General features: G+C 51.6%; 1 protein-coding gene across 1 annotated transcript in view; it reads left to right on the top strand.

The window, feature by feature from the left end:
- Positions 1-15,059, top strand: part of LOC145339358 (myosin-10-like) — a gene marked incomplete at its 3' end in the record, with an annotated part of 76,974 nt that overhangs the window by 20,006 nt on the left and 41,909 nt on the right. The window contains exons 4-5 of the mRNA XM_080183801.1: positions 8,217-8,244; positions 13,166-13,268. Coding sequence (XP_080039927.1) covers positions 8,217-8,244; positions 13,166-13,268 — 131 coding nt within the window. The remainder of the gene's footprint in view (positions 1-8,216; positions 8,245-13,165; positions 13,269-15,059) is intronic.

The following is a 15,059-nucleotide window of genomic DNA, read 5'->3' as shown; positions in this document are numbered from 1 at the left end:
TAGGGCTGTAAATTCTGTTGGAACTATCAGTGAGTTTGAATGTACAAACCTGTCCAACTGGCTGTTTGCAATGTCTGCACCAGCGCCTTTCACTTTCAGAGGAAAGGATGTCAGAGAGAATAATGATCCCAAACCCACAGGAGACTGAAAGCTTGGTCGAAAAGGGAGGTTTTTAAGGAGCATCTTAAAGGAGGAGAGGGACAGAGAGAGAAAGGGAGAGGTGGAAAGGTTTAGGGAGGGAATTGCAGAACTTACAGCATCCCACCCAAGCAGCTGAAGGCATGTTGGAACGTAAGAACTAGGAGCAGGAGTAGGCCATCTCGAGCCTGCTCCGCCATTCAATAAGATCATGGCTGTTCTTTTCGTGGACTCCGCTACACTTATCTGCCTGTTCACCATAACCCTTAATTTCTTTTCTATTCAAAATGGCAGAGCAGTGGGAATCGGGAGATGCTCGAGAAGTCAGAATTGGAGCAAAGCAAAGATCTTGCAGGGTTGGAGGAGGTTAGAGATAGGGAAGGAGGATGTGAGGGAGGGACTTGAACAGGAGGATGAGAATTGTAGGGCTGGAGGAGGTTACAGAGATAGGGAGGGAGTGAGTGAGGGAGGGATTTGAACAGGAGGATGAGAATTGTAGGGACTGGAGGAGGTTACAGAGATAGGGAGGGAGTGAGGGAGGGACTTGAACAGGAGGATGAGAATTGTAGGGGCTGGAGGAGGTTACAGAGATAGGGAGGGAGGGAGTGAGGGAGGGACTTGAACAGGAGGATGAGAATTGGGTGGAGGAGGGAGGCCTATAAAGAGGAAGATAGAGATTACTGGTTAAGTGTTGGACTTTGGCAGCAAATCCATTATGTGAGAGATGATTGCTGAGTTGCCTTCGGTCTTTCATCTTGATTGCTGGGTATTGGGGGTGGGGTGGGAAGTGTTTGTGAGAGTGTTGTCCCACTCGTGTGCAGTTCTCTGGGTAGGGGTCTTTGTGGGAATGTACAGCTCTCACACAGTTCTCTGACTGGGGGGGGGGGGGGTGGTGGTGTTCTTTGTAAGAGTGTTGTGTGCAGTTCTCTGGGTGGGTGGGGGGTGTCTGTGGGAGTGTTGGCCTGTGTTAGGCCTGCGTGCAGTTCTCTGGGTGTAGGGGTGTATGTGTGTCTGGGAGTATTGCTCTGTGTTAGGCCTTTATGCCTGTCAGCACTCTCCTTGTTTGAACACTCCTGGCCCCGACCTGCTGGCTGGCTTCCAGGAGCCAAACACCAACCCTATCGATTTGTACATCGCTGCTCCCGGACCCCGCCCTCCCCATTCATTCACCCACCCCTGTCCACCCTCACCCCAAGGCTTCCCACACCTCCAGCTCCACCGGTTCAACCAGTTAGACGGTTAGTGAATGAGGGTTTGTGTTTCAGTGTACACCACCCACACTGGTGATGAATGGCAGCCCCAAACCTGTCACAGGCGACGACAGACTTTTCCAAAGCATTTTCGCTGGTGTAATGACAGTAACGGGGCCACCAGTTTGTGCACAGCTAGATCCCACACACAGCAATGTGGTAATGAGCCGAGTCATCTGTTTCTTCTCTAGTGCGATTTGCTAAGAGGTAAATGTTGCACCCCAGCTTACGGGGGAGAATCGCTCCCCTGCTAACTCCCTCTGCCATGTGGTGCTCCTTCGCAAGTGCACCCATTAGGTGTACAAGTGTCAAAAACAAGCTTTCCACCTGGGTACGGAGGGAGTTGCCAGGTGTATGTGTTGCTTACATCTCAGCTGTCTGACCCTGTGGGAGATGAAACACAGCGTGGAGAATATTGCTGAGATTTTTCTTGTCCTGCATAGTCACCCCACACCAGCATCGAGTCAGGTTCCCACTGTGACACAGGACTGTGCTCTCACCGGGCTGCTCTGTGCTGTGTCTCAAGCCTCTCCCTATCCGCCTCCAGAGATTTGAGCTCCATAATACCACCACACACACACCCCAGCACCACGACCACCAAACCCCTCCCCCGCCGCCCCCCGCCCCCGCAACCCTTGCCAGTAGTGAGGGAGTGCTGCGTTGTCAAAGGTAGATGTATGTACTCTAGGATCTGAGCACCATAATCCAGGCCAACACTACCCCCCCCCCCCCCCCCCCCCACCCGTGCCAGTACTGAGGGAGTGCTGCACTGTCGGGGGTAGATGTATATATTCTAGGATTTGATGTGAAGATGCCAGTATTGGACTGGGATAGGTATAGTAAGAAGTCTCACAACACCAGGTTAAAGTCCAATAGGTTTATTTGGTAGCATGAGCTTTTGGAGCACTGCAGATGTTATGACAATGGATGAATGAACACCGCTCGACAATCACCAGGCAGGGGTGTTCCCTTCCTGCCAGGGAATACTTCAGTGGTACAGGCATTCACCTCTGATCTGTGGGTAAGTGTTCTCCAAGATGGCCTTCAAGACACATGACAATACTTTTCATTGTTTGTTTAAACATGTGAAAATAATAAATCAAATCAAAGAGTAAAGAAAATTCCAGCACAGGAACAGGTCCTTCAGCCCCTCCAAGCCTGCACCGACCATGCTGCCCGACTGAACTAAAACCCCCTACCCTTCCAGGGGCCATATCCCCCTATTCCCATCCTATTCATGTATTTGTCCAGATGCCCCTTAAAAGTCACTATCATCTCTGCTTCCACTACTTCCCCCGGCAATGGGTTCCAGGCACCCACACCCTCTGTATGAAAAACCTGCTTCGTACATCTCCTTTAAACCTTGCCCCTCGCATCTTAAATCTGTGCCTGCTGGTAATTGACTCTTCCACCCTGGGAAAAAGCTTCTGACTATCCACTCTATCCATGCCTCTTATAATCGTGTAGACTTCTATCAGGTCTCCCCTCAACCTCCGTCGTTCCAGTGAGAACAAACCAAGTTTCTCCAACCTCTCCTCATAGCTAATGCCCTCCAAACCAGGCAACATCCTGGTAAATCTTTTCTGTACCATCTCCAAAGCCTGGTAGCGTGACGACCAGAATTGAACACTATATTCCAAGTGTGGCCTAATTAAGGTTCGATAAAGCTGCAACATGACTTGCCAATTTTTAAACTCCATGCCCCGGCCGATGTAGGCAAGCATGCAGTTTGTCTTCTTCACTACCTTCTCCACTTGCATTGTCACTTTCAGTGATCTGTGAAACTGTACACCCAGATCCCTTTGCCTCTCAGTACTCTTAAAGGTTTTGCCATTTACTGTATATTTCCTATCTGTATTCCAAAATGCATTACCTCACATTTATCCACATTAAACTCCATCTGCAATCTCTCCAGCCAAGTCTCCAACTGATCTATCTCCTGCTGTATCCTCTGATGGTCCTCCTCGCTATCCACAAATCCACCAACCTTTGTGTCGTCCGCAAACTTACTAATCAAACCAATTACATTTGCCTCCAAATCATTTATATATATTACAAACAGCAAAGCTCCCAGCACTGATCCCTGAGGAACGCCACTTGTCACAGCTCTCCATTCAGAAACACACCCTTCCACTGCTACCCTCTGTCTTCTATGACTGAACCAGTTCTGTATCCACTTTGCCAGCTCACCTCTGATCCCATGTGACTTCACCTTCTGCACTAGTCTGCCATGGGGGACCATGTCAAAGGCCTTACTGAAGTTCGTGTAAACAACATCCACTGCCCTACCCTATCATCTTTGTCACTTCCTCGAAAAACTCGATCAAGTTAGTCAAGTCAAAACCATGTTGCCTCTTGCTAATGCATCCACTTATTTCCAAGTGGGAATAAATTCTGTCTCGAAGAATCCTCTCCAATAATTTCTCTATCACTGATGTAAGGCTCGCCAGCTTATAATTACCTGGATTATCCTTGTTACCCTTCTTAAACAAAGGAACAACATTGGCTATTCTCCAATCCTCTGGGACCTCCCCTGTAGCCAGTGAGGATACAAAGATTTCTCTCAAGGTCCCAGCAGTTTCCCTCCTTGCCTCTCTCAGTATCCTGGGGTATATGCCATCAGGCCCTGGGGACTTGTCTACCTTAATGTTTCTTAATACCATCTCCTTTTGATCTCAGCATGACTCAAACTATTTACACACCCTTTCCCAGAATCATCATGCACCAGGTCCTTCTCTTTGGTGAATACTAACACAAAGTACTCATTTAATACCTCGCTCATTTTCTCTGTCTCCTCCCCTGTCCTTGAGTGTCTCAACCCTTTCCCTGGTTACCCTCTTATTCTTCACATATGTATAAAAAGCCTTGGGATTTTTCTTAATCCTGCTGGCCAGTGCTTTTTTGTGAGCCCTTTTCACCCCCCTTAATCCTTGCTTAAGTTTCTTTCTTCTTTCCTTCTATTGCATACTTGCTTTGAGTGTTCCCAGCCTCCTAGCTTTGACAAATCTTCCTTTTTCTCTTTAACTAGGCTCACAATATCTCTCGTTACCCAAAATTCCCAAAACTTGCCATACTTAGCCTTCATCCTTACAGGAAAGTGCCGGTCCTGAATTCCTATCAACTTACACTTGAAAGCCTCCCACATGCCAGATGTTGATTTGCCCTCAAACATCTGCCCCCAATCTACATTCTTCAGTTCCTGCCTAATATTGTTATAACTAGCCTTCCCCCAGTTTATAACCTTAACTTAAGGACTACACTTATCTTTATCCATCAGTACCTTAAAGCTTACTGAATTGTGGTCACTGTTCCCGAACTGCTCCCCTACTGAAATGTCGACCACCTGGCCGGGCTCATTCTCCAGTACCAGGTCCAGGATGGCCCTTTCTCCAGTTGGACTATCTACATAACTGTTTCAAGAAGCCCTCCTGGATGCTCTTTACAAACTCTGTCCCATCCCCACCCTTAGCATTATGTGGGCCCCAGTCAATGTAGGGGAAGTTAAAATCTCCCACCACAGCAACCCTGTTACTTTTACACCTTGCCAAAATCTGCCTACATATTTGTTCCTCTTTTTCCTGCTGGCAGTTGGGAGGCCTATAGTAAACCCCAACATTGTGACTACATCCTCCCTATTCCTGAGCTCTACCCATATTGCCTCACTGTATGAGCTCTCTGAGGTGTCCTCCCAGATTACAGCTGTGATATTCTCCTTAACTAGTAGTGCAACTCCCTACCCCTTTCACATCCCCCTCTATCCCACCTGAAACATCTGTATCCTGGAATGTTAAGCTGCCAATCCTGTCCTTCCCGTAACCAAGTCTCTGTAATTGCAACATCATAGCTCCTAGAACTAATCCATGCTCTTAAATTCATCTGCCTTGCCTGTTACACTTCTCGCATTGAAACAATGCACTTCAGTCCACCAGACCCTCTTTGATCAACAACCACAGCCTGCCTGCACTTACTCTGGGTCTTACTGGCGCTATTCTCTGGTTCCCCTTCAGCTAATTCACTTTTGCTTTGGTTCCCATCCCCCTGCCAAACTAGTTTAAATCCGCCCATGTGACACAAGCAAACCTCCCAGCCAGATTATTTATGCCCTTCCAGTTTAGATGCAACCTGTCCTTCTTGTACAGATCCCACCTGCCCCGGAAGAGAGCCCAATGGTCCAGATATCTGAAACCTTTCTTTCTACATCAGCTGTTTAGCCACGTGTTGAGCTGCACTATCTTTCTATTCCTGGCCTCACCAGCACCTGGCACAGGGAGTAATCCTGAGATTACAATCCAGAGGTTCTACTTTTCAACTTTCTACATAACTCCCTAAACTGCTGCTGCAGGACCTCATCACTCTGCCTATCTATATCGTTAGTACGCACAATTGCCGAGCAGAAACTGATAGCTAAGTCCGCACACATAAGGACGGCCTCAACCGGGATCTTGGGTTCATGTCACACTGTCTGTAACCCCCATGACTTGCCTGGACTTGCAAAATCTCACTAACTGTCCTGGCTTGAGACATTTCACATCTCTTTAACCTGTGCTTAACCCTCTCCCCAGTCGCATTATCTGCACCTGTAAAGACTTGATTACCTGTTAGGACTCGCATTTCAACCTTTATCTTGTAAATTGAGTTTGTGTCTATATATGCTGTGTTTATGAACCCAACTCTCCATCACCTGATGAAGGGGAAATGCTCCGAAAGTTTGTGCTACCAAATCAACCTGTTGGACTTTAACCTGGTGTTGTGAGACTTCTTACTCTAGGATTAGAATTCCATAATCCAGGTCAACACTCCCCCACCCCGTGGCCAGTACTGAGGGAGTGTTGCACTGTCAGGGGTAGATGTATATACTCTAGGATTTGAGCTCCATAATCCAGGCCGACACCCCCAGTGCCAGTACTGAGGGAGTGCTGCACTGTCGGGGTTAGATGTATATACTCTAGGATTTGAGCTCCATAATCCAGGCCGACACTCCCCCCGGTGCCAGTACTGAGGGAGTGCTGCACTGTCGGAGGTAACATAAGAACATAAGAAATAGGAGCAGGAGTAGGCCATCTAGCCCTTCGAGCCTGCCCCGCCATTCAATGAGATCATGGCTGATCTGTCGTGGCTCAGTTCCACATTCCCGCCCTCTCCCCATAACCCTTAATCCCCTCGCTTATCAAAAACCCATCAACGCGCTTCTTAAAAATATTTAGCAAGGCAGCCTCCGCCACTTCAACGGGCAGAGAATTCCAGAGACTCACCACCCTTTGAGTGAAGAAGTTCCTCCTCAACTCCGTTCTAAACCGCCCCCCCTTTATCTTGAGGCTGTGCCCCCTAGTCCTACTGTCCTTTCTGAGCGGGAAGAGTCTCTCCACCTCTATCCTATCCATCCCATTCATCATCTTATACGTCTCAATGAGATCTCCCCTCATTCTTCTAAACTCTAACGAGTACAAGCCTAGTTTATTCAGCCTCTCCTCATAGCTCAACCCCCTCAACTCCGGTATCAGCCTAGTAAACCTCCTCTGCACTCCCTCCAAGGCCAAAATATCCTTGCGTAAGTGCGGCGCCCAAAACTGCACACAGTACTCCAGCTGCGGCCTCACCAATGCCCTATACAGCTGCAGCAAGACCTCCCTACTTTTATATTCAATCCCCCTCGCTATGAAGGCCAGCATCCCATTAGCCTTCCTGACCACCTGCTGCACCTGCAGGCTGGGTTTTTGCGACTCATGCACAAGGACCCCGAGGTCCCTCTGCACCGTCACATGCTGCAGTTTTTCACCACGTAAGTAATAGTCCTTCCTACCATTATTCCTACCAAAGTGGACCACCTCACACTTGCCAACATTAAATTCCATTTGCCAGTTCCTGGCCCATTCGCCCAGCCTATGTAGATCCTTCTGCAGACTCTCCACACCCTCCGCGCAATTTGCCGTTCCACCAATCTTGGTGTCATCAGCAAATTTCGACATCATACACTCGGTTCCCTCCTCCAGATCATCTATATAAATGGTAAATAGCTGAGGCCCCAGCACCGACCCCTGGGGCACTCCACTAGTCACCAACCGTCAATCCGAATAGCACCCGTTGACCCCCACTCTCTGCCTCCTATTTGACAACCAATCCTCTATCCACGCTAACACCCTACCCCCAACTCCATGCCCCCTTACCTTCTGCAATAACCTCTTGTGAGGTACCTTGTCAAACGCCTTCTGAAAATCAAGAAAGACCACATCCACCGGCTCTCCCCTATCCACCGCCCTAGACACATCCTCATAGAACTCCAATAAATTTGTCAGACACGACTTCTCCTTAACAAAACCGTGCTGCGTCTGCTCTATCAAGCAATTCCCCTCAAGATGCTAGATGTATATACTCTAGGATTTGAGTTGCATAATCCAGACCGACACTCCCCCCAGTGCCAGTACTGAGGGAGTGCTGCACTGTCGGGGTTAGATGTATATACTCTAGGATTTGAGTTGCATAATCCAGACCGACGCTCCCCCCGGTGCCTGTACTGAGGGAGTGCTGCACTGTCGGAGGTAGATGTTTATACTCTAGGATTTGAGCTCCATAATCCAGGCTGACACTTCCCCTGGTGCCAGTACTGAGAGAATGCTTGGCACATGAACAGGAGGTGGTCCATTCAGCCCCGTGAGCCTGTTCCTGTGTAACAGACTTGAGGGGCCGAATGGACCTCCCCCTGTTCCTGTGTAACAGACTCGAGGGGCTGAATGGCCCTCCTCCTCCTGTTCCTATGTGACAGGCTTGAGGGGCTGAATGGCCTTTTCCTGTTTCAGCATGTTTAATGTTTTCTTTCTCTCTCGTTTTCAGATCGAGAGGACCAGTCGATCCTTTGCACGTAAGTTCACCTGATTTCGTAAGTACGTTTTCCTGAGGTGACCTCCCATGTTAAGGAGGTATAGCTGCGGAAGCTGGATATGTCTGGGAGAGGCGGCAGTGGGGTTGGGGGTGAAGACATTTCTGAAAAATGAGGGACAGGGAGGAGGAACTTTGACACACATCTATAACAGTCAGGACTAAGGACGGCAGAACCATGGGTGACCTTCCACTCTGTGAGCCCAGTTCTCACAGCTTCCGCCTGCATTGTGCAGCATTCCATCCTGGTGTCAATTGGCATTCCCTTGACTCAACCCTGGAGTGAACCGACGCTTGGGTCATGCCCAGTCATTCCCATCTATTTCTGAGGGGAGTCCCACATTCTCCAACCACTGTGGGAGCAAGTCCCACACACTGCCCGCTCCCCGTGGGAGCGACCCTCACACTGTCCCCTGCTCCCCATAGGAGCGATTCCCACACTCTGCCCGCTCCCCGTGGGAGCGACTCCCACACTGTCGCCTGCTCCCCGTGGGAGTGATTCCCACACTCTACCCACTCCCTGTGGGAGCGACCCCCACACTGTCCCCTGCTCCCCATGGGAGCGACCCCCTCGCTGTCCCCCACTCCCCATGGGAGCAACCCCCTCACTGTCCCCCACTCCCCATGGGAGCGACCCCCACACTGTTCCTCTCTCCCCATGGGAGCAACCCCCACACTGTTCCCCGCTCCCCGTGGGAGCGACTCCCGCGCTGTCCCCCTCTCCCTGTGGGAGCGAGTCCCTCACTGTCCCCACTCTGTGGGTAAAGACATTTTTCCTGGATTTTCAACCCCAATTAGATTTGTTAGTGTGAACATCTTCTCTACATTGGCATTATCAAAATCCCTTTCGTTATCTCAGTGATCTTGATCACGTTAGCCCCTCAGCTTTCTCTTTTTCCAAGAACAGAGCCCCCAGCCCGTTCAGTTTGCTCGATAGTTGTAGCCGTTCGATTCTGTTGTCATCCGAGTGAATAGTCATGTACCTTCTCCAGTGTCTAACCAGAACTGTTGCACAAGTGCTCCCAGGGTGGTCTAACCAGAGGTGAGGTGAGTGTTACAGCCTTTGACATCAAGACCACTTTTGACCAAGTGTGACATCAAGGAACCCTAGAAAAACTTGAATCAGTGGGTATTGGGGCAAACTCTTCGCTGGTTGGAGTCATAGCTGGTCCATAGAAAGATGGTTGTGATTGTGGAGGGTCATTCATCTCAGCTCCAGGACATCGCTGAGGAATCCCTCAGGATAGTGTCCTGGTCCCAGCAAATTACTGCCCAATCAGTCTACTCTCGATCATCAGTAAAATGATGGAAGGGGTCATCGACACTGCTATCAAGCAGCACCTGCTCAGCAATAACTTGCTCAGTGACGCCTAGTTTGGATTTCGCCAGGGTCACTCAGCTCCTGACCTCATTACAACCTTAGTTCAAACGTGGACAAAAGAGCTGAATTCCAGAGGTGCGGTGAGAGTGACAGCTCTTGACATCAAGGCCACATTTGACCAAGTGTGGCATCAAGGAGCCTTAGCAAAACTGGAATCAATGGGTACTGGGGAAAACTCTCCGCTGCTTGGAGTCATACCTGGTACATAGGAAGATAGTTGTGAAGGGTCACTCATCTCAGCAGGAGTCCATGGGTAGTGTCCCAGGCTCAACCATCTTCAGCTGCTTCATCAATGACCTTCCCTCTATCATAAGGTCAGAAGTGGGGATGTTTGCCAATGATTGCACAATGTTCAGCACCATCCGTGACAGATACTGCACGAGTCCATTTCAAATACAACAAGATCTAGACAATATCCAGGCTTGAGCTGATAAGTGGCAAATAACATTCACTGCGCCACACAAATGCTAGGCAATTTCCAATAAAAGACACTCTAACCACCGCCCTTTGACATTCAATGGTGTAACTATCACTGAATTCTCCATTGTCAACATCCTTAGGGTTACCATTGACCAGAAACTCAACTGGATTCACCACATAAACCACAGTGACTACAAGAGCCTGTGGAGAGTAACTCACCTCCTGACTCTCCAGAGCCTGTCCACCATCTACACAGACACAAGTCAGGAGTGTGATGTAATCTTCTCTGCTTGCCTGGATGAGTGCGGTTCCAAAAACACTCAAGAAGCTCAACACCATCCAGGATGAAGCAGCCTGCATGATTGGCACCACATCTACAAATATTCACTCCCTCGAGCACCGATGCTTAGTAGCAGTAGCGTGTCCTGTCTACAAGATGCACTGCAGCAATTCACCAAAGATCCTTAGACAGCACCTTCCAAACCCATGACCACTTCCATCTAGAAGGGCAAGGACAGCAGATACATGGGAACACCACCACCTGCAAGTTCCCTCCAGCCTCTTACCATCCTGACTTGGAAATATTGGGAGACCGGAACTGTGCACAGTGCTCCCAATGTGGTCTAACTGAGGGATACGGAGACTGGAACTGTGCACGGTGTTCCCAGTGTGTTCTAACCGAGGGATACAGAGACTAGGGGATCTGTGCACGGTGCTCCAAGTGTGGTCTAAGCGAGGGATGGAGAGACCGGAACTGTGCACGGTGCTCCCAGTGTGGTCGAATCGAAGGATACGGAGACTGGAAGTGGGCTCGGTGCTCCTAATGTGGCCTAACTGAGGGATACGGAGACTGGAACTGGGTACGGTGCTCCCTGCGTACCCAGTGTGGTCTAACCGAGGGTTCGGAGTCCGGAACTGTGCACGGTGCTGCTACTGTGGTCTAACTGAGGGATACGGAGACCAGAAGTGTGCACAGTGCTCCCAGTGTTGTCTAACTGAGGGATACAGAGACCAGAACTGTGCACAGTGCTCCCAGTGTGGTCTAACCGAGGGATACAGAGACTGGAACTATGCACGGTGCTCCCAGTGTGGTCTAACCGAGGGATGATGTGGGTATGCCGGCGTTGGACTGGCGTAAACACAGTAAAAAGTCTGACAACACCAGGTTTTAGTCCAACCTATTTATTTGATAATATTCTCACAAGCTTTCAAGGGGTTACCCTCTTCGTCAGGTGAATGGAGAGTTCTGGCCTCAGACAGAGCATATAAAGCACAGACAGTTTAGAGATTACTGATTAAAATGCGAATCCTTACACCTAACCTGCTGTTCAAGACCTGAAGTGGCTGACAATGTGAGTGGTAGGAGCACTGATCACAGTTTAAAGAGATGTGTATTGTCTCCAGACAGTACAGTAAGTGAGGTTTTGCAAACCCAGGCAAGTCACGGGGGTTACAGATAGTGCGACATGAACCCAAGATCCCTGTTGAGACCGTCCTCATGTGTGCGGAACTTGGCTATCAGTCTCTGCTCAGCGACTCTGCGCTATCGTGTGTTGTGAAGGCCGCCTTGGAGAATGCTTACCCGAAGGTCAGAGGCTGAATGCCCGTGACCACTGAAGTGTTCGCCAACAGGAAGGGAACAGTCTTGCCTGGTGACTACCGCCAGCCCACAGACAATCTCACAATGCTCCACTTCTTCAGTTTCCACCGTAAACATGTTAAAGAAGCCATTCCCTATGGACAAGCCCTCCGTATACACAGGATTTGCTCAGATGAGGAGGATCGTGACAGACACCTCCAGACCCTGAAAGATGCCCTCGTAAGAACAGGATACGGTGCTCGACTCATAGATCGGCAGTTTCGATGCGCCACAGCGAAAAACCGCACCGATCTCCTCAGAAGACAAACACGGGACACAGTGGACAGAGTTCCCTTCGTCGTCCAGTACTTCCCCGGAGCGGAGAAGCTACGACATCTTCTCCGGAGTCTTCAACATATCATTGATGAAGACGAACATCTCGCCAGGGCCATCCCCACACCCCGACTTCTTGCTTTCAGACAACCACACAACCTCAAACAGACCATTGTTCGCAGCAAACTACCCAGCCTTCAGGAGAACAGTGACCACAATACCACACAACCCTGTCACAGCAACCTCTGCAAGACATGCCGGATCATCGACATGGATACCATCATCACACGTGAGAATACCATCCACCAGGTACATGGTAAATACTCTTGCAACTCGGCCAACATTGTCTACCTAATACGTTGCAAGAAAGGATGTCCCGAAGCATGGTACATTGGGGAGACCATGCAGACGCTACGACAACGGATGAATGAACATCGCTCGACAGTCACCAGGCAAGACTGTTCCCTTCCTGTTGGCGAACACTTCAGTGGTCACGGGCATTCAGCCTCTGACCTTCGGGTAAGCATTCTCCAAGGTGGCCTTCACAACACACGACAGCGCAGAGTCGCTGAGCAGAGACTGATAGCCAAGTTCCGCACACATGAGGACGGTCTCAACAGGGATCTTGGGTTCATGTCGCACTATCTGTAACCCCCGTGACTTGCCTGGGTTTGCAAAACCTCACTTACTGTACTGTCTGGAGACAATACACATCTCTTTAAACTGTGATCAGTGCTCCTTCCACTCACATTATCAGCCACTTCAGGTCTTGAACAGCAGGTTAGGTGTAAGGATTCGCATTTTAATCAGTAATCTCTAAACTGTCTGTGCTTTATATGCTCTGTCTGAGGCCAGAACTCTCCATTCACCTGACGAAGAGGGTAACCCCTCGAAAGCTTGTGAGAATATTATCAAATAAATAGGTTGGACTAAAACCTGGTGTTGTCAGACTTTTTACTGTGCTAACCGAGGGATACAGAGACTGGAACTGTGCACAGTGCTCCCAGTGTGGTCTAACTGAGGTATTTCGCGACAGTGTTTTACTGTGATGTGAATTAGTGATTTGCCATGCCCCGCACGCGCACTCGGAAGTTGGAAAGCTGGCTGACTGGGACATGTGATGGCTGTGAGGGAGAGGGGAGGGGTAGAGGGAACTCGATGCATAAACCTTGTCTATTTGCATCCTGACAGCGGCGAGTCCGGAGCTGGCAAGACGGAGAATACCAAGAAGGTTATTCAGTACCTCGCACACGTGGCTTCATCGCACAAGGGCCACAAGGACCACGCTGCCCCAGTGAGTATCTCCAGGTCCCAGCAGGATTGTTGTTACCAGCCTGCAGAGTCAGAGGGAGGGGAGAGGTGGGGGTGAGCCACCTGCTTAACCTGCTGCAGTCCCGTGCAGTGTAGGTACACCCACAGTGCTGTTAGAGAGGGAATTCCAGGATTGTTTCAGAGGACAGTTTCAGAGAGGTGTGGATAGGTGATCAGGTTGCCCCACTTGTGTTCCGTATCGCTTGTGCTATTGCATTCGTGCTCACTCGTGCTGTTAAGTTCGCGCTGCCTTGTTCACGTGCACTCGTGACGTTGCGTTGACCTCTGCTCACTCTAGTGACCTTGCCCCCAAACACATACACTGCCCCCGCCCCCTCCCTCCCTCGTCCCACCCCCGCCTTGGCGCGCTATCCCCAGTCGCGTTGGCCCCAGTCGAGCTGGCACTGGCACGCGCGCTTGCATTGGTGCACCACCCTCATGCATGCATATGCCCTGCCACGTCATGCTTAGCGCCCCCCCGCACCCTGATGCGTCGCCCCCCCCGCGCCCTGATGCGTCGCCCCCCTGCGCCCTGATGCGTCGTCCCCCTGCGCCCTGATGCGTCGTCCCCCCGCGCCCTGATGCGTCGTCCCCCTGCGCCCTGATGCGTCGTCCCCCCCGCGCCCTGATGCGTCGTCCCCCTGCGCCCTGATGCGTCGTCCCCCCGCGCCCTGATGCGTCGTCCCCCTGCGCCCTGATGCGTCGTCCCCCCCCGCGCCCTGATGCGTCGTCCCCCTGCGCCCTGATGCGTCGTCCCCCCCGCGCCCTGATGCGTCGTCCCCCTGCGCCCTGATGCGTCGTCCCCCCGCGCCCTGATGCGTCGTCCCCACCGCGCCCTGATGCGTCGTCCCCCTGCGCCCTGATGCGTCGTCCCCCTGCGCCCTGATGCGTCGTCCCCCCGCGCCCTGATGCGTCGTCCCCCTGCGCCCTGATGCGTCGTCCCCCCCGCGCCCTGATGCGTCGTCCCCCTGCGCCCTGATGCGTCGTCCCCCCGCGCCCTGATGCGTCGTCCCCCTGCGCCCTGATGCGTCGTCCCCCCCGCGCCCTGATGCGTCGTCCCCCTGCGCCCTGATGCGTCGTCCCCCCCTGCGCCCTGATGCGTCGCCCCACCCCGCGCCCTGATGCGTCGCCCCACCCCGCGCCCTGATGCGTCGTCCCCCCCGCGCCCTGATGCGTCGCCCCACCCCGCGCCCTGATGCGTCGCCCCACCCCGCGCCCTGATGCGTCGCCCCACCCCGCGCCCTGATGCGTCGCCCCACCCCGCGCCCTGATGTGTCGCCCCCCCCCCCCCCCAAAGTTCTCGCTTTGGCATGCTCCCCCTTTTGGGGTTATAGCCTGCTGTTTGGATTGAGCGAAATGGCAGCGTGTTGGTGGAGGGGGGGATGGCGAACAGGTGTTGGTGCTGTGCAGTCCATGGGGACCAGGCATAGGAGGAGTCCATTGCCTGAGAATTCTAGGCCTTGTCCCTCTCCTGGCCTTTAGCATGGGTCAAGAGAGTTGATTGGCTGTCTGTGAGTGTTAACTGTTGTGTGTCTTTCTTTCTCTCTCTGCTTTTCTCTCCATTGTTCCCGGATAGCTGGAATCTTCCCAGCTGCCCAAGCACCAGGCAAGTTGCCCTGCACGCTGACTGCTGCATCGCACAGGCCCCTTCAGCATCATTGTAATCATGTGGGAGATCCCAGGCTGGAATAGAGGGCTGGGGGTGGGGGATGAGGGGGCTGGGGGTGTGTTGATAAGTGCAGGGGTGGTGAGAGGTTATTGTGGGGGTGTGGGA

Source organism: Carcharhinus amblyrhynchos, unplaced genomic scaffold (genome assembly GCF_965287045.1).
Source record: "Carcharhinus amblyrhynchos unplaced genomic scaffold, sCarAmb.v2.hapA scaffold_425, whole genome shotgun sequence".
NCBI classification, from domain to species: Eukaryota; Metazoa; Chordata; class Chondrichthyes; order Carcharhiniformes; family Carcharhinidae; genus Carcharhinus; species Carcharhinus amblyrhynchos.
The sequence above is the reverse complement of the archived record's forward strand: the minus strand, read 5'-3'. Positions and strand labels throughout refer to the sequence as shown.